The sequence below is a fragment of the Mobula hypostoma genome, chromosome 4, assembly GCF_963921235.1.
Source record: "Mobula hypostoma chromosome 4, sMobHyp1.1, whole genome shotgun sequence".
Taxonomy (NCBI): Eukaryota; Metazoa; Chordata; class Chondrichthyes; order Myliobatiformes; family Myliobatidae; genus Mobula; species Mobula hypostoma.
The window spans coordinates 40,193,994-40,216,917 of NC_086100.1; the positions used below are offsets into that span (position 1 = coordinate 40,193,994).

Genomic DNA, 22,924 nt, shown 5'->3' on the forward strand with positions numbered 1-22,924 from the left:
ATGAGGAAGTTGAGAACAGCGATGTGGATGATCCTGATCATCTTTGATAAATTGTGTGTGATATAGGCTAAGAAAGTGTTTACATAAAAGTTTAAAAAGTGAAAAAAGCTAAAAAGGTTAAAATGAAATAAAAATTATAGTGTATGTACGTATTATAGTGTACAGTATACAGTTTTAGTGTAAGTTCTTGGCTATTTAGTCAATACAGGTACACTACAGTACTCCATATAGGTCTGCTATTATAATATAATAGTGTTCACGCAACGTCCAAATCACACAACGTCCGATTTCACAGAATATATTGTGGACGTTAAGCGACGCACATCTGTATGCCTATATTTAAAGAAAAGATCAACTTACGTGATATGCAGCTTTGAGGCCTCCGCTGTCGGCAATATTTTCACCCAGTGTCTGCTTTCCTTTGATATGTTCTCCATTTACAGTGTACTGGTTGTACTCGTGGATCATACACTCGGTTTTATTCTTAAAAGTTTCAAGTGAAGAATTTTGCCACCATGGTCGTAAATTGCCATCCTTGTCATGTTCTCGACCTGCATAAGGTAATGTTACATAACACTATATAGCCAATATAACACTGTGGCCCATAATTTCTCTTCATTTATGCAAGTGTAAGGGGTTTGTTCTTTTATGTTACTGCGTAGACTAATTAAAATGGCTTCTTTGTTATGTTATAATTAAAACGGCTTCTTTGTTATGCTAACTGCTAAGAAAGTTCTCCTACTAGCAGCTTGTTTGGATTATGTTATTGATAAGAGAGTGAACGCACTAATTGGGATAGATGTTATTCTTTCTAATGTGTCTGTAATATCGTGATGCGCGGGTTTTTGGGCAGAAGGCATGATGGACAGCTAGAGGATGGACAAGGTGCTGTGAACCGGTTAACGGGGTCGGACCCCGAGCAGGAGTCCGAGGTCCAGGGTCTTCGGCGAGGAGAGGAGACGGAGACAGACTCATGTGGAGCGTCTGGTCGACCACCGTGGTTGGTCCCAGGCGTCAGGTCGAGGTGATCAGAGGGGATCGAATGGTGAAGAGAGGATCGTTACTAGAGCTCCAACTGTTTGTGCACGAAGAGATTGAACTTTGATAAGTGTGGCGCCTTTTATATTTTATCTTTATTAATTATATAGTTCCAGTAATATCTATAAACTGTAATTCATTTAATTGTATATGGTGTATTGTCTGTTATTTGGCGGGGTGGGGTACATCACACAGCATCCACACAAACTTAATTACCCAGTTTGGCGGGGCCAAAGGCTGCTTCCGCTAGACGACAGTGAGTTGAGCGAGCCTCAGGCTTGCCAGGGGGGCTACACAAGTTAAAAATACCGACAGAAAACTTGGCAGAATCCGATTGCCAAATTTAGCATCTTCTTTACAATGAGAATTTCTGTCAGAGGAAAACTTCTCCCCGCACACCTATGTGAAACATTATATTCAAAGGTAAAGTTGCTGGGTGTATGGGAGATTTCAGCTGCAGAATTAGACATTCTCCATTTATTGCAGAAGGTTGAGAAGACTTTTGAAACATGTAGATGCTGGCTTGAGGGTCAGAGATGATCAGTTTAAACCTTTTGGTAGAATTTACAAGAGGATTATTTATTAATGTGAAGGGCAATTACGACCTCGAATTCACTGCCTCCAAATGCGTTGAAAATGAGAATTAATCGGAGCCTTCAAAGATAACTGGTTAGCTACTAGATGGGAAGAATTTGCTAATTTATGAGAAATGAGACTGACAAGATTCCAGAGACTTGATGAATAGCCTCCTTTCATCCCGTAACATTTCTATGGTTCTATGATACAGTATATGTAATTGAACTGAAGTTTGCTTTTAATAATAATAATAATTTCTAATAATAAGTCAGCTTTTGCTCTCCAAGGTTGCTGAGCACTTCCAGAATTTTCTGCTTTTGTTATATTTATAACTATATCCAGTGGTGTCACCATTACATCTCTTACTTCTCAAGGAATAAATACAAATCTCTTCTCAAGCCCAGTTGCAGGTGCACCCCACTATGGTAAATCATACCAGATAGGCCAACTGCAATTGGAATATAATTTCCAACTCAGCAGAAGCTGAGTAATGTTTGATTTTTATTCTGCAAATCTTCCACGAGCTTGGCCTGTCCCATTCCAATAAAGAAAGTAAATTGCCCCAAAACAATAGAGGTCCACTGAGCCAGAGTATCTATCTTAATACTTAAATAATCCCTGTCTTAGTTAGGATGAGCCCTGGTAAGAGATACAAGTTTAGGCCTGCAAAGTTTCAGTGACAGAATTGTGAAGTTGTAATTTTTTGGAATTTCAATCTTTTTTGTACCTTGGTCATCAAAGGCATGTGTTAATTCATGGCCCATTACCATTCCAATGCCACCAAAGTTCAGAGATCTGCAGTCAAATCAAAAAGAAACATCAGAAGTTCAATCTTGGTATAATGGAGATTTAATGAAGATGCCGCCTCACAAAAAAGTCGATGGAAGTACTTACTTTGGATTATTTCTGGCATAGAATGGTGCTTGCAGAATACCGGCAGGAAAGACGATCTCATTTTTTGTTGGCACATAATATGCATTGACGGTAGGTGGTGTCATGCTCCATCTATACACAAAATTACAGGATTAGTTGTTCCATCTGTTCGTAATCATGATTTTACAGCATGTAATTAGTCAAGTTTATTGTCATTTAACTATATACATGTATACCATCAAACCAGTTTCTCCGAACCAGGGTGTAAAACACTGTAATATACATAACACACAATAACTTAGAAACATAGAAAACCTACAGCACAATACAGGCCCTGCTGCCCACAGAGTTGTGCCGAACATGTCCCTACCTTAGAAATTACTAGGCTTACCCATAGCCCTCTATTTTTCTAAGCTCCATGTACCTATCCAAAAGTCTCTTAAAAGACCCTATTGTATCCGCCTCCACCACCGTTGCTGGCAGCCTATTCCACGCACTCACCACTCTCTGCATAAAAAACTTACCCCTGACATCTCCTCTGTACCTACTCCCCAGCACCTTAAACCTGTGTCCTCTTGTGGCAACCATTTCAGCCCTGGGAAAAAGCCTCTGACTATCCACACCATCAATGCCTCTCATCATCTTCTATCAGGTCACCTTTCATCCTCTGTCGCCCCAAGGAGAAAAGGTTGAGTTCACTTAACCTGTTTTCATAAGGCATGCTCCCCAGTCCAGGCAACATCCTTGTAAATCTCCTCTGCACCCTTTCTATGGTTTCTACATCTTTCCTGTAGTGAGGCAACCAGAACTGAGCACAGTATTGCAAGTGGGGTCTGACCAGGGCCCCATATAGCTGCAACATTACTTCTTGGCTCCTAAATTCAATTCCACGATTGAAGGCCAATACACCGTATGCCTTCTTAACCACAGAGTCAACCTGCGCAGCTGCTTTGAGCATCCTATGGACTCAGACCCCAAGATCTCTCTGATCCTCCACACTGCCAAGAGTCTTACAATACTATATTCTGCCATCATATTTGACCTACCAAAATGAACCACTTCACACTTATCTGGGTTGAACTCCATCTCTCACTTCTCAACCCAGTTTTGCATCCTATCAATGTCCCGCTGTAACCTCTGACAGCCCTCCACACTATCCACAACACCTCCAACCTTCGTGTCATCAGCGAACTTACTAACCCATCCCTCCATTTCCGCATCCAAGTCATTTATAAAATTCACGTAGAGTAAGGGTCCCAGAACAGATCCCTGAGGCACACCACTGGTCACCGGCCTCCATGCAAAATATGACCCACTACAACCACTCTTTACCTTCTGTGGGCAAGCCAATTCTAGATCCACAAAGCAATATCCCCTTGGATCCCATGCCTCTTTACTTTCTCAATAAGCCTTGCATGCAGTACCTTATCAAATGCCCTGCTGAAATCCATATACACTACATCTACTGCTCTTCCTTCATCAATATGTTTAGTCACATCCTCAAAAAATTCACTCAGGCTCATAAGGCACGACCTGCCATTGAGAAAGCCATGCTGACTATTCCTAATCATATTATACCTCTCCAAATGTTCATAAATTCTGCCTCTCAGGATCTTCTCCAACAACTTACCAACCACTGAAGTAAGACTCACTGGTCTATAACTTCCTGGGCTATCTCTACTCCCTTTCTTGAATAAAGGAACAACATCCGCAACCCTCCAATCCTCTGGAACCTCTCCCGTCCCCATTGATGATGCAAAGATCATTGCCAGAGGCTCAGCAATCTCCTCCCTCACCTCCCACAGTAGCCTGGGGTACATCTCGTCCAGTCCCAGCTTATGAAAGTTAGGATCAAATCTACAGATGGATTATACATAATTAACCAAACTAAAGTGCATCAATTAAATATTGTAAGGTACAGAACAGATTAAACAGTGACACTTCAAATGCGATGCGGCAGGGAGTTCAGAAGCCGAATAGCCTGGGGGAAGAATCAGTTTCTCATCTTGACCGTTCTTGTTTTTATGCTTCAGAGTCTCCTCCTGATGGTAGAAAGTCAAAGAGGATGGCGGATGGATGAGTGGGATCCTTAATAATACTAAGGGCCCTGTATATGCAGCGCTGCTGATAAATGTCCCCGAAGGATGGTGGGGAGACCCTTATGATCCTCTCAATCATTCTCACAGTCCTTTGTAGGGACTTGCCATCTGATGCTTGGCTACTTACATACCAGGTGGAGATGCAGCTTGGCGGGGCACTCAATGGTGCTCCTATAAAATGTGTGTGTGTGTGTGTGTGTGTGTGTAGGAGGGGAGAGACCCACTTGCCTCATTATCAGAGACTTCCATGGGAAGACCTCATCTATAACTTGTTTCACATACCTCAGAAGTGCCACGATTCCAAGTTCATCAAGGGTTTCAACTATTTTTAACATTTTAATGTGTTTTATAATCACATTTATTTACTTTGTTAAAATATTTTTAAGCATTAAACAATAGATGCATTTTAGGTGCAGAAGGCTAGCTTGTTTTGGAAAAGGCAAATATGGGCATTATGAGTCTGGGCTGTGGCTCTGGTCTCGCATGATCTATCCCATCACCTGAACAGTTTGTTTAATTAAAACTGTGCAAGAAAATCATAAAGTATAGACCTCTACCTTCAATTTTTCCCCATTATATTACAATACAGTATTTTCCCACCACTGCCTGCAAGGAGTTTGTACGTTCTCCCCATGACCGTGTCGGTTTCCTCTGGGTGCTCCCGATTCCCCCCTCAGTCCAAAGACATACCATTTGGTAGGTTAACTGATCATTCTAAATTGTCCTGTGATTAAGCTAGGATTAAATCGGGGGGTTGCTGGGCAGCGCGGCTCAGAGGGCTGGAAGAGCCTATTCTGCTCTGTATCACAAAAAATAAATAAACAAATAAACAAACAAACAAGGTGAGCAGAAACGTCAGAACACCTACTGGTCTCGGTTAGGTGTTTTCCGAAGCTGGTCTGCCATAATCCTGGCTGAAAAGTTGTAGAAATTCAGCATATTCTGAAAGAATGAATCTTCTGATACTTCGTACTGGTGTAACAATGGAAAGATAGAGATTATTGGAAGATGATCATTGTGTTTAAAAAATCATGTATATTTAAAAAGAACTGAACTTTAATGGTTATTTTCCAATTTGCTCTGACATACATGATCCTGCAAGAAACCTCTGCAGTAACTACTCCTTAGGTATACTGTGTGTTCCCATCCCATCAGCCTAAACTAGGAGAACAATGCAGTTAGCTCTGTTAAATAATTTGGTGACACTACCTTGCCCGATTGTTGGCAGTGGCAGATTCAGTCACTAACAGTGTATGATGTCCTCCCTAGACACTAGAATACTACAGCACAGTACAGGCCCTTCGGCCCTCAATGTTGTGCCAACCCATACATTCCTTTAAAAAAGTATTAAACCCACACTACCCCGTAACCCTCTATTTTTCTTTCATCCATGTGCCTGTCCAAGAGGCTCTTAAATACCCCTAATGTTTTGGCCTCCACCACCATGCCTGGCAAGTCATTCCAGGCACCCATAACCCCTCTGTATAAAAAACTTACCCCTGGTATGTCCCCTAAACTTCACTCCCTTAACTTTGTACATATGCCCTCTGGTGTTTGCTATTCATGCCCTGGGAAACAGGTACTGGCTATCCACCCTATCTATGCCTCTCATAATCTTTTAGACCTCTATCAAGTCCTCGCTCATCCTTCTGCGCTCCAAAGAGAAAAGTCCCAGCTCTGCTAACCTTGCCTCATAAGACTTGTTTTCCAGTCCAGGCAACATCCTGGTAAATCTTCTCTGCACCCTCTCCATAGCTTCCACATCCTTCCTATAATGAGGTGACCAGAACTGAACACAATACTCTAAGTGTGGTCTCACCACAGATTTGTAGAACTGCAACATGACCTCTCTACTCTTGAACTCAATCCCCCATTAATGAAGCCTAGCATCCCATAGACCTTCTTAACTATCCTATCAACTTGTGCAGCGACCTTGAGGGATGTATAGATTTGAACCCCAAGGTCCCTCTGTTCATCCACACTCTTAAGTAACTGACCATTAACCCTGTACTCAGCCTTCTGGTTTGTTCTTCTAAAATGCATCACCTCACACTTATCTGGATTGAACTCCATCTGCCACTTTTCTGCCCAACTCTGCATCCTGTCTATATCCTCTTGTAACCTTCGACAACCTACAGCTCCATCCACAACTCCTCCAATCTTCATGTCATCCGCAAACTTACTCACCCATCCTTCTGCCTCTTCATCCAGGTCATTTATAAAAATCACAAAGAGCAGGGGTCCCAGGACAGATCCTTGTGGCACTCCACTAGTCACTGACCTCCGGGCAGAATACTTTCCTTCCACTACTACCCTCTGCTTTCTTCCTGTAAGCCAAATTTTTATACAAACAGCCAAGGTTCCACTCATCCCATGCCTCATGACTTTCTGGATGAGTCTCTCGTGGGGAACCTTGTCAAATGCCTTGCTAAGATCCATGTAGAGCACATCTACCGCCCTACCCTCATTAATTTCTTTTGTTACCTCTTCAAAAAACCAATTAGGCTTGTGAGGCACAACCTTCCCTTCACAAAGCCACGTTGACTATCCTTGAGTAGACTGTACTTCTCCAAATGCTCGTAGATCCTATCCTTAAGAATCCTTTCCAATAGTTTGCAGACCACCGACGTAAGACTCACCGGTCAAGAGTTCCCAGGATTCTCCCTATTACCTTTTTTAAACAAGTGAACTACATTTGCCGTTCTCCAATCCTCCGGCACCTCCCCTGCAGCCAAAGAGAATTCAAAGATCATAGCTACTGCTCCAGCGATCTCTTCTCTCACTTCCCACAGCAACCTGGGGTATATCATGTCCGGTCCTGGGGACTTATCAATCTGGATGTTTTTAAGAAGATCCAACACTTCTTCTTCCTTGACCTCCACATTGTCCAGCACACAGGCCTGTTCTATTTCAACCTCACCCTGATCAAGGTCCTTTTCACTTGTGAATACTAAAGCCAAGTATTCATTTAGGACCTCCCCAACCTCCTCTGCCTCCAGGCACATGTTGCCTTCTTTATCCTTTAGCGGCCCCACCTTCATTCTTGTCATCCTTCTGTTCTTCACGTACCTATAGAACGCCTTGGGGTTCTCCTTAATCCTACATGCCAAGGCCTTCTCATATCCCCTTCAAGCTCTCCTAAGTCCTTTCTTAAGCTCCTTCCTGGCTACCCTATATTTCTCACGATCCCCTCCTGCTTCCTGCTTCTTATATCTAATATATGCTTCCCTCTTCCTCTTGACGAGTTGCCTCACGTGTTTCGTCAGCCACAGTTCCCTTTTCCCACCATTTTTTCCTTGTCTCAGTGGGACAAATCTATCCTGAACCCAGCACAAGTGGTCCCTGAACTTCCTCCACATTACTTCTGTGCTTTCACCCTTGAACATCTGTTTCCAATTTACTCTCGCTAGTTCCTGCCTCATCCCTTCATAGTTAGCCCTTCCCCAGTTAAGCACTTTCCCATTTTGTCTGTTTTGATTCTTTTCCATAGCTATGCTGATGCGAAGGGAGTTGTGGTCACTCTCACCAAAATGCTCCCCCACCAAGAAGTCTGCCACCTGACCAGGTTCATTACCCAGAACTCGATCCAGTATGGCCTCTCCTCTCGTTGGCTGGTCCACATACTCTGTCAGGAATCCTTCTTGAACACACCTGACAAATTCAGGCCCATCTATCCCCCTTGCAGTCAGGAGGTGCCAGTCAATATGAAGGAAGTTGAAATCACCCATAACTACAACCCTGTATTTCCTGCACCATTCTAAAATCTGCCTGCTTATCTGCTCCTTGGTGTCCCAAGGGCTACTTGGGGGCCTACAGACTACTCCCAGCACAGTGATTGATCCCTTCCTATTTCTGACTTCCACCCACACTGACTCAGTGGACACTCCCTCTGCAGCGTCCTCCCTTTCTATAGCCGTGATACTAACCCTGACCAGTAATGCTACTTCCCCCCACTCTTTTTTATAAGACGGATATCTGTCTCCCTCAGCATTCCAATCAGAGGTGTCATTCTCAAAGAGTGGTTTGAAAAAAAACTCTGATACCAAGGAGAAAGCCATCAAAGTTTAAAATTTGTGCTAATAATTAGCAGCAACACTCATCACTGTCCCCAAAATCAGTCCAGTTATTCTAACTGCACGTGTGTCTAGATCTGGGGTTCCCAACCTTTTCTTTACACTGTGAACCAATACCATTAAGCAAGTGTCCATGGACCTCAGTTTAGGAACCCCTGCTCTAGATGAAGTATATTATTTAGATGCAGATCCTACACTTGAAACCTTACAAAGGATGTTAGGTCACAACATGAATTTCAACTGTTTTACTCGCCTCAAATGCACATTAGACCTTAGGCTTTCTGGGTCAATAATGCAGAACATGGCTCTTGAAATGCTTAAGTACTGTATATCAGATTCACTGACTCTTTACTTTTCAGTAACTTTCAGGTTTTAGGTATGAACAGTATGAACTTTTAGGCATGAACAGTAACCATTTAGGTTTTATTTACTTACGCCATCATAAACTTCATCCAGTTCCTTACTATCCAAGATGAAGTCTGGAAAACCAATCATGTCATAAATGGCATCGGCCTACCAGAAAAGGGGAATAAATGCAACATGCATCAGAAGAGAGATTTATATATTATTAAGTAACCATTTAAAAGAAGTTAATCCTTGTTCTAAAAGATGAATCTCCATTTGCTGGAACCCCATGGGAACTAGAATAAGCAATTAATTCCATTTAATTCTACTTCCCATTCCGACATGTCGGAGCAAGGATTGCTCTACTGCCACAATGAGGTCACTCTCAGGTTAAAGGAGCAACATGTCATATTCCATTTGGGTAGCCTCCAAACTGATGGCATGAGCATTGAACATTGAATTCTCTAACTTCCGGTAATTTCTCACCCCTCCCCTTTCTCTCCTTTACCATTCCCCATTCTGGCTTCCCTCTTACCCCTTCTTTTCTGCTCACCCGCTCCCTCTGGTGCTCCTCCTTCTTCTCTTTCTCCCATGGTCCACTCTCCTCTCCTATCAGATTCCTTCTTTTTCAGAACTTCAACTTTCCCATCTATCACCTCCCAGCTTCTCATCTTATTCCCCCTTCCTCTCCAGTCCTGATGAAGAGCCTTGGCCTGAAACGTCAACTGTTTATAGAACACAGAGAAACCTACAGCACAATACAGGCCCTTCGGCCCACAATGCTGTGCTGAACATGTACTTACTTTAGAAATTACCTAGGGTTACCCAGAGCCCTCTATTTTTCTAAGATCCATGTACCTACCCAGGAGTCTCTTAAAAGACCCTGTTGTATCCACCCCCTCCACCCTCGTTGGCAGCCCATTCCAGGCATTCACCACTCTCTGCGTAAAAAACTTAACTCTGCCATCTCCTCTGTACCTACTTCCAAGCACCTTAAAACTGTGCCCTCTCGTGTTAGCCATTTCAGCCCTGGGAAAAAGGAAGTTTATTCCTCCCCATAGATGCTGCCTGACCTTCTGAGTTCCACCAGCATTTTGTGTTTGTTGCTCTGGATGTGCAGCATCTGCAGAATCTCTTGTGTTCACAATTATTTCCACGATGCCAGTAGGCTGAGTGAGTTACTATAATCCATGGTATTATTACAAGGGGTTAACCACTGAGTATACAAGATGCACACAAGCCATCCTAATTCCTTTGACCAATTAAACAACTGAAGTCCAAAACAAGCATAAATGCTAGACTGGCAGATATTAAAGGACAAATTGCAGCCTGCCGAGCTCTACCTCCAGTAAGTGATGCACGTGCAACCAACCCCATAAAGCAGGGCTGTTCTCTCCCCACCACTGAGCACATTTACAAGGTGCGCTGTTGCAGGAAAGTAACGTCCATCATCAAGGACCCTCACCGCCCAGGTCATGCTGTCTTCTCGTTGCTGCCATCAGGAAGGAGGTACAGGTGCCTCTTGTCCCATGTTACCAGGTTCAGGAACAATTATTACCCCTTAACCATCAGGCTTTTGTGAAAGAGAGGATAAGTACATTCACCCCAACACTGAACTGATTCCATAACCTATGGACTCACACTGAAGGTCTCTACAACTTGTGTTCTCGATATTTATTGCTTATTTATTTATTCTTCATCAGAGGATCACATGCGGAGAGGGTTAGCCACTTTAAATTCCTGTGTTATTTCAGAGGATCTGTCCTGGGCCCAACATGCAGGTGCAATAATGGAAAAAAGCACAGCAGCACCTCTACTTCCTTAGGAATTTGTGAAGATCGTACGTGACATCTAAAACTTTGACAAATTTTTATAGATGTGTGGTGAAGTGTTTATTGACTGTTTGCATCACGGCCTGGTATGGAAACACCAATGCCCTTGTATAGAAAAGCCTTCTAAAAGTAGTGAATATGGCCCAGTCCATTATGGGTAAAGCCCTCCCCATCATTGAGCATATCTGCACAAAATGCAGTCGCAGGAAAGCAGCATCCATCATCAAGCACCCACCCCACCGAGGCCATGTTCTCCTCTCACTGCTGCCCTCAGGAAGGTGGTACAGGAGCCACCAGGTTCAGGAAGAGTTCTTACCCCTCAACCATCAGGCTCTTGAACCAGAGGGGATAATTTCACTTGGTCCATCACTGAACTGTTCCCACAAAGACTGGACTCACTTTCAAGGACTCTTCATCTCATGTTCTTGAGTTTTATTGCTTATTTATTTATTATTATTGTTTTTCATTTGCAGTCTGTTGTCTTTTGCACATTGTCCAATCCTGTTGGGTATGATCTTTCAATGATTCTATTGTGTTTCTTGGATTTACTGCGAATATCCACAAGAAAACGAATCTCAATATACGGTGACAAATATGTACTTTGAAAATAAATTTGCTTTGAACACTGACGTCACTGCTATAGAGTAATGCAGCACAAAAGCAAGCCATTAAGTGATGGAAAAAAGGAAAATTTTGAAATAAACTATCATTTTTTAAAACATATAGGTTAGCACATTTTTGACTTTTTTTGTTTCTCATAAATAAAATTTAAACCCAGTGTTCAATTACTCATGGCTGGAGATGAACACAAAACGAGTTTGTTCATTCTCTTCTCCTCTTTCAGCCCCAATTCAGGAATTGTTTATACTAGCTGAAAAGAGACAGAAAACGCAGATTGCTCACCATTGCAAGATGCTTGGATTGGTTTCTGATGCCCTATTTTCGTGCTACTTGGCCACTTCAGCTTGTCTTACATGTTGCATAGCAACCAAAATCACTAAGTGAAGTATTGCAGGGAAAAAAAAGTATCTTGAACAAATACAAAAAAAACAAGGAATAAAAGGGAAAACAACCATCATCTCTGTTATTTGTTTCCATTGCTGAAAAAGATAGTTAGAAACCTGGGAGATTACCAAATTGAATATAATAATGAATGCTTCCTGATTAATCCGACTCTCCTCTCTATTTGCTCGCCATCAAGCTATGCTGATTTGTTTATATGTGCTAGCAGAGACCTGCTCAAATGGAAAGCTAATTTACAGCGAGGCTTTGGTCTCATTATCCTCAAACATTACTATCAAAGAGTCAAAGTGCAAGATTCCACTTTCACGCTAGAGAAAGCAATTGATTTCAAGATACAAGTTTCAAATTTATTTCTCATGTATATATCAAACCATATTGTGAAATAGATCATTTGTATTAACAACCAACATACCCGAGAGTATGCAATGGGCAGCCCGCAAGTGTCAGCACACTTGCACTGGCATAGTAAAACCATGACTTTTTAAGATGATGAGCAACTGAACAAATGGAAGAAAATAAGAAAATATGCTGTTCAATGAGAACACTTCCTCCCTAGCTGAATCACAAGACAATTTACAATGACCAATTAACCGACTGACAGCTTGGGAATATGGGAGAAAGCACACATGCTCCTGAGAGAGATGTCCAAATGGGATCAGAATTGAACTCTGAATTCTGATGCCCCGAGCTCCAATCATGTCATGCTAACCACTATGCTACTGTGCAACTTGCCATTCCAGTATTTTTAATTACAATTAAAGATATATACAGATCAGAATTTCCAGAAAGAAATACCGCTTCTTGAAATATTTTGCAGAAATCACATTTGTTTAGCTACTTAACATTTGTGGTCCTGGCAACTATAAGCTTTGCAAATTAACAGCATCAATTATTCACAGCTTGTCACTTACTGGAACAGCTGAAGGTTCATTATGAGGTTCAGGTTTTGTTAACTAACACACACACACACACAGTTATGAGGAACACCCAGTTGCAGTTCTTTGAAACTGGAAGGTGAGGTTCAATAGGTACATTTAATGTCCAAGAAATGTATACAATATACATCCTGAAATTAGTTTTTATGACCCTGGATGATCTAGCAGTCAGGATGAACGTACTGGTAGCTATTTAAAGAGGAACAGGATACTGAAATCAATGAAGCATCAGAATGTGTGTGTCTTCTTTGAAGAGCTCAAGAAGGGGAAAGCATATTCCAAACTTTAAGTTCGCCCTTCACTAACACTGAGGATACTTCACATGTCATGCATTCACATGTTCTGCACATTGAAAGAGAGGTCGCCCTTTCCACTTAGGAAGTTTAAGGGTTATCTAAAGAGCACACTGAGTTGCTGATGTCTTAACTGCCTCCTGAATTTGAGAAACCCAACAAGAGCATAGAACTGAATGACCCTATAATCCATTGTTGGCTTTTCCATTTCCAAATTGGATAAGTTATTCAAACGTCTGCAGATGCATCAACCACAACAATGTTCTCAAGCAGTACACAATTGCCCTTAGGCTGCCTAAAATGGTATACACTTAATGTCAGAGTTCAATTGTGGCCTTCATTCCTCATGCAGTACGAGCAGAACCTACCTTATTTACCTATTTGGTGCTGCCTGCCCAACAAAGATTTTCAGAAGGACATTATAATCTGTTAAGTTTCTTTTTTGTGAGTGTGGGGCAAGGCTGAAATCTTGAAAACTATGTCCCTACTATATCCTGCCTCTCTCCTCTTCTTTCTGTAACCTGTCCCTGGAGCTCCACATTCTGCAGTGGTGTTTAAGAGAATACCTTTAGGATTATAGCACCTGGTAAAATGGATGAGGAATATAATTCCCATAAGGGTCCAAAGCTCATTAATTTTTGGACTTGTGCAACAGTTTTTTTTTGCCCAATATCTCCTTATTTCCATGTATCTGATTCATCTTAAGTCTAAGAGAAATTAGATCTAGGACATCTTAGACATAACATTTATTTTATTATACTGCAAGAACACTGTATAAGATATTCTCCTACCATTGTCACACAAACACATTCAGTTAAAGAACCTCCACAGAGATCACAAGGAAGTTCAGATGATGAATTAGACTTGGGTGCATTATTGACATACATTGTTGTAGCACCAGTACAGGGCAAGACATTAAAAATTACAGATATAAATAAATAGTGCAAAAGATGAATAACATGGGCTGTTCAGAAATCTAATGGCAGAGGGGAAGAAGCTGTTCCTGAAATTTTGAATGTGGGTCCTTCAGCTCTTGTACCTCCTCCCTGATGGTAGTAATAAGAAGAGGGCATATCTGGATGGTGAGGGTCATTAGTGACGGATACCACCTCTTGTTGGATGTCATCCCCATAGCATCTGGCAACCCTTAAGCTCAGCGCTGATACGAACAGGGCCTCGGTTCTAATTCTCCTAGTGCTGCCTTCGACACAATTGACAGCGTTCTCTGAGATCACCTTGAGAACTGGGTTGGCCTCTCTGGTAGTGTGTTTAATTGATTTTGCTCATATACTGTATCTTAGAGAGAATATTTTAGCCTGTCTTGGAGACCATTTTTCTAAGAGATACAATGTACCATTTGGTGTTGCTCAGGATCCCCTACTTTTCTCCTGACACATGCCCCCCTGAGGAGACATCATTAGAAACTATAAACTTGATTTCCACAGTTATGTAGATCACACACAATTGTACATCCAGTTGAGCGTGATGATGATACCAGCCTATCTAATAAGCAAATGGGTGAGCAATAATTTCCTAAAAATAAATGAAAATAAACTAAAATACTTCTAGTTGGTCCCAAAGCCAAAAGAGATAAACTTCTTGATATATTTAGGAACCCGGCTCCCCTTATAAAATCAGAAGTAACATGCCTCTCTGTTATTCTTGATTCCGATTCAAATTTTAAATTCTACATAAAGAAAGAGCAGCATTTCTATACTTTAGAAATATTGCAAAGGTATGTTCGCTTCTGTCATGTATTGATGCTGAAAAACTATTTCATGCCTTTATATCGAATAGACTAGATTAGTGCAATGCACTTTTTACTGGCCTTCCAAAGCAATCTATTGATCAACTCATTTAGATGGATGAAAGAGCATTATCACTCCCGTCCTAACAATACTGCATTGGCTTGCTGTATCTTTCAGAATTGATTTTAAAGTTCTCTTGCTTGCTTTTAAAGCTCTCAATGGAGTACTTCACAGAACCACTTTTGTTTTATAGTTCTGCTCAAGCTCTCAAGTCTTCTTCCATCTCTCTCCTAAATTTAAACAATCTCCCTCAAAAGATTATTGGCAGGTCTGCTTTTTTTGAACTACACTCCTAAACTGTGGAACTCAGTACCTAAAACTATAAAGGATGCAGACTCAAATGACACTTTCAAATGCCAGCTCAAACTGTTTATTTAACCTTGCTTCTAACAAACATCTTTTTGTCTTTTATTTTCATGTTTGCACTTTATCCCATTGTAAAGCATTTTGAACTACATCATCTGTATGAAAAGTGTCCAATAATTAAGTTGTTATTATTATTATTATTATTATTATTATTGTAGGGTTCTGGATCGTCAGTCTTGAACACCACAGATCTAGCCCTCAGCAGACTGTGAATTTCTTGGTTCATCCAGGGCTTCTGGTTTGGGAAAATTGTGTATGTTTTCAAAGCATATTCATGGCGTCGGCCATGGCATATCTGAAGATAAATCCTGAATGTGCATGAATACCTGGCCCTGGTGGAGGACTTGTCAAATGGTGCAAGCTGAATCATCTGTAGCTCAATATTACTAAGACAAAGGAGATGGTGATAAGACTTTAGGAAGTCTAAGCCTGCACTGCCTCCTGTTACTATTGATGGCGAGCACCTACAAGTACCTGGGGGTGCACCTGAACGATAGACTTGAGTGGAGCACCAACGCAGAGGCTGCGTACATGAAGGGCCAGAGTCGCCTTTACTTCCTGAGGAGACTGAGGTCCTCTGGAGTATGCAGGCCTCTCCTTCACATGTTCTACCAGTCTGTTGTCGCCAGTACAATCTTCTATGTGGTGGTGTGCTGGGGCAATGGCATCAACATGGGTGATGCCAAAAGGCTCACTGAACTGATCAGAAAGGCTGGCTCTGTTATAGGAGTTAAACTGGACACACTGGAGGATGTGGTAGAACAAAGGACCCCATGGAAAATCCTGGCATTCCTGGACAATGTTTCTCACCCTCTGCATGCCACCTTGGCTGAACAGAGCAGCACTTTTAGTAATAGACTAAGCCAACTGTGCTGCCCCAAAGAGTGCTATACGAGGTCATTCTTACCCTCGGTAATTAGGCTTTATAACGAGTCAACCTATAACTGGGGAAGTGATGACCCCCTCCTGTTAGACTGCTTGAGGCAACTTCTTTCTTCCTTCTCTTCTACTATGTGTTTATTTGTGTATCTGTGCACTTGTAATGCTACTGTGACACTGTAATTTCCTTTGGGGCCAATATAGTGTCTATCTATCTCTGATCACGTCCAACATTTTAAAGTGGAGCACTCTGACAAAAAAATAAAGAGGGCAATACTACAGCACCAATTTTTAAGCTAATAATTTGGGTTTTATCAACTCTGCTCCACAGAAAGACAAGTAAGAAAAGCTTTAGAGGGAATGTACTTAACTCTGGGCATCATCAGCATGTGGTGCACAGATCCATACACCAAACACTAGTACAAGACCGCAAGAGCAGCTGAACTGTAAAGTTCAATGAGAAAATAACTAAACACCCCCCCCCCCCACTTAGATAAAGTTCACGGTGCATTAAAGATTTCTCTAATCTTCAATTACAGTGTTCTGGTCCAATATCAAGAACTTGGAAACATAAACAGCTTAAGATAAATAAACCTTTTCCTCAGCGGCTTGGCGGGTCTCGTCATCCATCCACGTCAGTTTTTCCAGGCCGTCCTTGAACGCCGCTCGTATTTCATTGATCATTTTCTCGGCCTAGGAAGCAAATTCATCTAAGTTATTGAACAAGGTAAACTGCTCCCCTAGTTTAATGCAGTTAACACATAAATTTAAAAAAAAACAGTAGGGCTCTGTGGCTCGAAAGGCCAAAAGGGCTTACCCTGTGCTGTGTCAATAAAATAAGAACAATTTAAAAACCGGAATTAATGTGTAAATAGTGCAGTCATTTGGTTTATTTTAGGAGAGATAACAGAATGTTATTTTTTACTTTAAGTAGAACTGAACTTAAAAGTAGAAAGAGAGTATGGTTCAGTTACATAGAACAGCGGTGAGGCCACATTTGGAATACTATGAACAGTGCTAGTCTCTTTATTGAACAAGGTATTAACTTATTGGAAACAATTCCGATAAAGTTTACTAGACTAAACCAAGAATGTATAGGCTGACTTATCAGGAAAGGTTGGACATGCTCGGCTTGTACCCAATGGAATTTAGAAGAGTGAGAGGGGATTTGGTTGAAACACAATATCCTGAGGAGCCTTGACAGGATTAAGATGGTGAGAATATTCTCCTGTTGTTGCAGATTCCAGAGCTAGTGCTCAGTGTTTAAAAATAAGAGATCTTTAAGAAAGAAATCAGGCAAAGTATTTTTTTCCAATGTCATGAGACTACTTTGAAGGGTTGAGGATGTACAGTATTTAAATATTTTTAAAACAAAGGTAAATACATTCTTAGTAAGTAAAGGTTACCAGGAGTTGATGGAAGTGTGCACTGTATATGAGATTACAATCGAAACAGCCATATTCTTACTGAATGGTGGTACAGGCTCACTGGCTAAGTGGTCTACTCCTATTCTCAATTTGTATGTTTGTATGACCTCATTTGCATTCAGTTTCCAGTTACTATATGAATTTAAATCCAAATTCATAAATTGTGGTTTGCCTACTTCAATCCTAGTAATTCTCCAATTCAATTCAAGATAAGTGCAAGACCTATAACTAAATATTGCATCAAAATGAAATTATGCACAAGAACAAACGAAGGGCCATTCACCTCATAATTGCTGGAGAATCTCAGCCTATCGATGCAGAACATAAGAAATAGGAACAGGAGCAGGCTATATGGCCCATCCAGCCTCTTCCGCCATTCAATAAGATTATGGTTGATCTGGCCATGGACTCATCTCCAGCTACCTGCCTTTTCCCCATAAACCTTAATTCCTGACTGCAAAAATCTATCCAACCTTGTCTTAGATATATTTACTGAGGTAGCCTCCACTGCTTCACTCAGCAGAGAATTCCACAGATACACCACTCTTTGGGAAAAACTGTTCCTCCTCATCTCCAGCCTAAATTTACTCCCCCAAATCTTGAGGGTCTGTCCCCTAGTTCTAACCTCACCTATCAGTGGAAACAACTTTCCTGCCTCTATTTTGTCTATCCCTTTCATAATTTTATATGTTTCTATAAGATGTCTTCTCATCCTTCTGAATTCCAGCCAGTACCAGGTGACTCAATCTCTCCTCATAGTCAAACCCCACCCCCCCCCAAAAAAACACTTGAGAGCTCATGTTTACATTGGATTCCCAGGAGTAATTCAAAATAAACATGAATCAGGATTCACAATACAGCAACAATGGTGTTTAATTTTCAGAGAAATTAAATGATACAGTTTAGATATTTAATCTATTGAAGCCTGTAAATTGGGAAAAAAAGTGATGTTTTACTTATATGCAGGTTATTAATTCAAAAATATTAATGAGGTTATTTTAGTGGTATCTTTCTTTGCACAGTACACCTAAATGGAAATGGAAATATAAGCAACTTACTATTACTTTGCTGTCTTTGTCAAATGTAAACTTTACAAACAAAGCACCCAAGGCGAATCCAAGAGTATCATCCGTGTTTCCAATGCAGGTCTGCCATCGAGGAGCACAGGACTAAAGAGAACAGTTTTCAGCAAAATTACTGTTAGTTCAGTACACTTAATGAATGCTACCTGAAATGTATTGTTAGTTATACAGTCACTCATACCGCATGAAAACAGAATCTATGGCATCAGAGTCCATGCAAACCATCAAGCACCCATTTATCCTAATCCTACACGAAACCCATTTATATTTGCCAAAAAATTTCTATAAATCTCTAAGGTTTTTACCACTTTCCTAGACACAAGACACAATGTTCAGTAGTCAATTAACCAACCAACCTGCATAGCCTAGACCAGAAGACGCAAGGGCAGAATTAGGCCACTTGGCCTATTGACCCATTTGATCATGGCTGATTTATTTTCCCTCGCAACCCCATTTTCCAGCCTACTCCTGTAACCTCTGACAGCTTTACTAATATCAAACCTATTAGCATCCACTTTAAATATATCTTGGAGAATAGGAAGGGAACCAGAGCACTTGGAGAATGCGGTCACTGGGAGAATGTGCAAACTCCACACAGCCAGCTCTGGAGATGAGCTTTGAGTCTACATCAACAGAGCCAAGACAGCAGCTCTCTAACTGTGCCACTATGCACTGTAAAATCCAATTCTTTCTAAGCTGTAATGGTACCGTTTAAAATAGTTTCATAAACTGATATCCTGTTGATTAAGATTTAAAGATTTGTCTTTCCTTCTGAAAAGAAAAAAAATGCATAAAGATGCTAGTGAATCCAAGACAATACTTCACGTCAGTGTTTGTAGGTTCCACCTGCCTATTTTAACACTGTAAAGCTGAAATTCCTGTCCACAAATTTTAACAAATAAATTTCACATGAACTACAACTGTTAACTTACTATAATGATATCACTATTTCAGGAACTTGTGCATCTCTGAGAAGATAAATCACCAGCAGTGATGTCAAAGTTCAGGTCACAGGAAAGTTTCTCGCAAATTAGCCTCTTAAGTGCTCTTATACTGAGCATTTGCACATAGAAAGAAACAGCAAGAAATACCAAAACCAGATTTCTAGTGTTAAAAACTCATTTTAAAGCTCATTAATTTAAGTCATCCCATCCTACTGTAAAAAAAATGTAAAAAATTTTCACCACAATTATGATGGCATTTTCTGTAAATTTTGTATGCAAATCACAGCTAAGCTGAATGAATAATGAAGTGTGACTTCATGGCCACTGGTTCAAACTTGAAAAATGTATTTCTTTCTGCTATTTTACTCTGAGGTCTGAACTATTGTGGCTTACAAATGTTTCTATGTAACAAGCAAGTGACAGATGGTATCCTTATCTGTAACTTCTCAGAGGTTAGATCAAGCATGAAATGCTCCTATTTCTATCTGAAAAATCTGGAAACTCATTAGCCAGCAGTGAAAACAACTTCAGGGAATGTTTTATATGTAAGATCATAAAACACAATAATATGATGTCACTTGCTACCCATTCTCCCAAACAGTTCTAACTGAAAAACTAAATTTATGACAGATTATTTTGAGAAGTTTTCTGTTTCAGTAATTATTCTAATTAAGAGTTCAACATTTTAGATACAAAAATGTACTGATGTTAAACTTAATAACAGACTGTTTCCCAAAGTAGTTTGGTGGTGGCCAAATACTCCAGTATCCTATGATGCCAAGTTATGCAGTTTTTAGATTCAGAAATATTCCACTATGTTAATAATAATAATCCAGGATGTTTCTGGATGCAGTGATGTTTGCTGAGTATTAATGTACCAGTGTTATATCAAATCTTATAAATGAGCATTTACTAAAACTAGTTATATATTTACTATATGCAAGTGAATCAAAAGGAATTACAATCTTCTTGAAAGTAAAACTAAGTTTTAAATATAGTAACATACATCAAAGTTGCTGGTGAACGCAGCAGGCCAGGCAGCATCTATAGGAAGAGGCGCAGTCGACGTTTCAGGCCGAGACCCTTCGTCAGGTTAGTCCTGACGAAGGGTCTCGGCCTGAAACGTCGACTGCGCCTCTTCCTATAGATGCTGCCTGGCCTGCTGCGTTCACCAGCAACTTTGATGTATGTTGCTTGAATTTCCAGCATCTGCAGAATTCCTGTTGTTTGCTTTTAAATATAGTTCAATGTTAAGGAGATCCACAATCATTTATAATCAATGAGTTTGACATGCATTGTGGCAAATAAGAGTACAAGGTAACCAAAAGTTATTGTGCTATTGCCTGCAGATGTCAGAATGACTTGGTTAGACTGCTATTTGAACATCCACAATGAAAAGTTTGCCTGTATGACAGACACAAACCTGGTTGCAACTATTGTTCAGAGTTCAAATGGAATAATTCTGTTATGATCTCCACAGCTGGTGTGAAAGCACCATCCTTTCGTAGATAGGGGGCACAAAACTACTCATGATACACCAAATGCAGTCTGATCAATGTCATACAGAGCCTCAGTATTACATCCTTACTTTTATATTCTCATACTCCTGAAGTGAATGCTAACACTGCATTTGCCTTCCTTACCACCGACTCAACCTGCAAGTTAATCTTTAGGGAATTTTGCACAAGTCCCTTTGCACCTCTGAGTTGTGAATCTAGAAAATAGTCTACACTCGTACTCCTAAGATTTCCCAGTCCTCTTGAACCATTCCAGAATCTAGTGACTGTTGAAAAATCATTAATTATGCCTCCACAAGCTTTTCAGCTACTTTTTCAGAACCGTGGGGAAAAGTTCTTCTCTTCCTGGTGACTTATCAACCTTCAGATCATTCAGCATCCCAAGCACCTTCTCCTTAGTAATAGCATCTACACTCACTTGTGTTCCCTGATGCTCTTGAATGTCTGGCATACTTCGAGTTTTCCACAGCCTCCATACTTCTAGAGACTCAAAACAATTAATGAGTTTGTCCACTATTTCTTTGTCCCCCACTACCCCTTCCCCTGCATCATTTTCCAGTGGTCCGATAGCCACTCTCACCTCTCTTTTACTCTTTATATATCTGAAAAAATCTTTTCATATCCTTGTTTATATTATTGGCAATGAAAAGCATCGAAGTCAACATAATACTGATAAGAATGAACAATTACTAAAAATGGAGATAGGGAACTAGTAAGAATGAATGCAATTATGTGCATTGGACTTTTGAAGTTAATAATATGAAGAGCGTTCATTTGTACGTAGTGTGTGTGTATCCTAAGGACAGCCTGTATTTCCAATAAGGCTGATTATACTTGTTGGAACCATCTAAGTGGTCAGGCTAATGAGAATGAATTGTATATTTTTATTCTGAACAAACCAAAATAACAACAGAATAAGTTGGATTTATAGAAATTAAGACTAACTGCAAATATAAACATTAATTCTCATATTTAAATTGCTTAAACTCTCATTCTCGTTATCTGCAAAATAATATATCAACTCAGCTTTGAAATCTCACCTTCTTTGTTCCAAGAAGAGCCTCCATAAATTTCTTATTTGCATTTTCAAACCGCTGATCCAAGTTTCCTGCTGTTTTGTGTACTAAATTCCACATCATGTAATTGTTCAAAATGCTAATTGATTTAAAACAATAAAAAATATTGACTTAGGTTTTACATGCAATGTTTGAAATTACAAACCATATCAACAATATACTTAATATTGAAATTAATAAAATATTCATTTCAAAGAAATTATTTAACCATTTAATTTCAAACTTTACCTTTTAATTAATTTTATAACATCAATATTCAAATGGCTCCTTCACTTGCTGCCATTACATACCTATAGTAATGTGTAACATCCTTTGCCAAATTCCCACCAAATACATTGTAGTCTCTATACTATGTACTGAGTGATCTGCTTACTGTAAATCACAAAGGAATCTTTATAATTGAAATTAAAAACAAAGAAAATATCCACAATTTCAGACAAGAAATTGGATGCTCATGCAATATATGTTTGGAAAAAAATCAGCTAGAACCATAAGTTTCAATCACACTTTTCCCATAACGTGCTTGACGATATTTATGAACGGAAATAACAGATCTGACTTGTGAAGGAATGAAACAGTCCGCTGAACAATTGTAGCTTGATTTTACAGTAAATGATGCATGGCAAGTTGCATTAAGTTAAACAATTAACAAGTCCATGCATCTGTGCATTTGTGTAGAATCATCCCAGTGTCTAGGAGTTACACAGCGTGCATACAGGTTTTCTGCTTATCAAGTCC

At 40.2% G+C, this 22,924-nt stretch overlaps 1 protein-coding gene across 5 annotated transcripts in view; it reads right to left on the minus strand.

Annotated features, from left to right (window-relative positions):
* Positions 1-22,924, minus strand: part of LOC134345273 (endothelin-converting enzyme 2-like) — a 151,748-nt gene that overhangs the window by 15,387 nt on the left and 113,437 nt on the right. For all 5 annotated transcript variants that reach the window (XM_063045679.1, XM_063045680.1, XM_063045678.1 and 2 more), the window contains 8 exons: positions 22,151-22,265; positions 18,626-18,736; positions 16,735-16,833; positions 9,095-9,172; positions 5,455-5,558; positions 2,509-2,619; positions 2,342-2,409; positions 361-551 (listed from right to left, as the gene is read on the minus strand). In XM_063045679.1, coding sequence (XP_062901749.1) covers positions 361-551; positions 2,342-2,409; positions 2,509-2,619; positions 5,455-5,558; positions 9,095-9,172; positions 16,735-16,833; positions 18,626-18,736; positions 22,151-22,265 — 877 coding nt within the window. The remainder of the gene's footprint in view (positions 1-360; positions 552-2,341; positions 2,410-2,508; positions 2,620-5,454; positions 5,559-9,094; positions 9,173-16,734; positions 16,834-18,625; positions 18,737-22,150; positions 22,266-22,924) is intronic.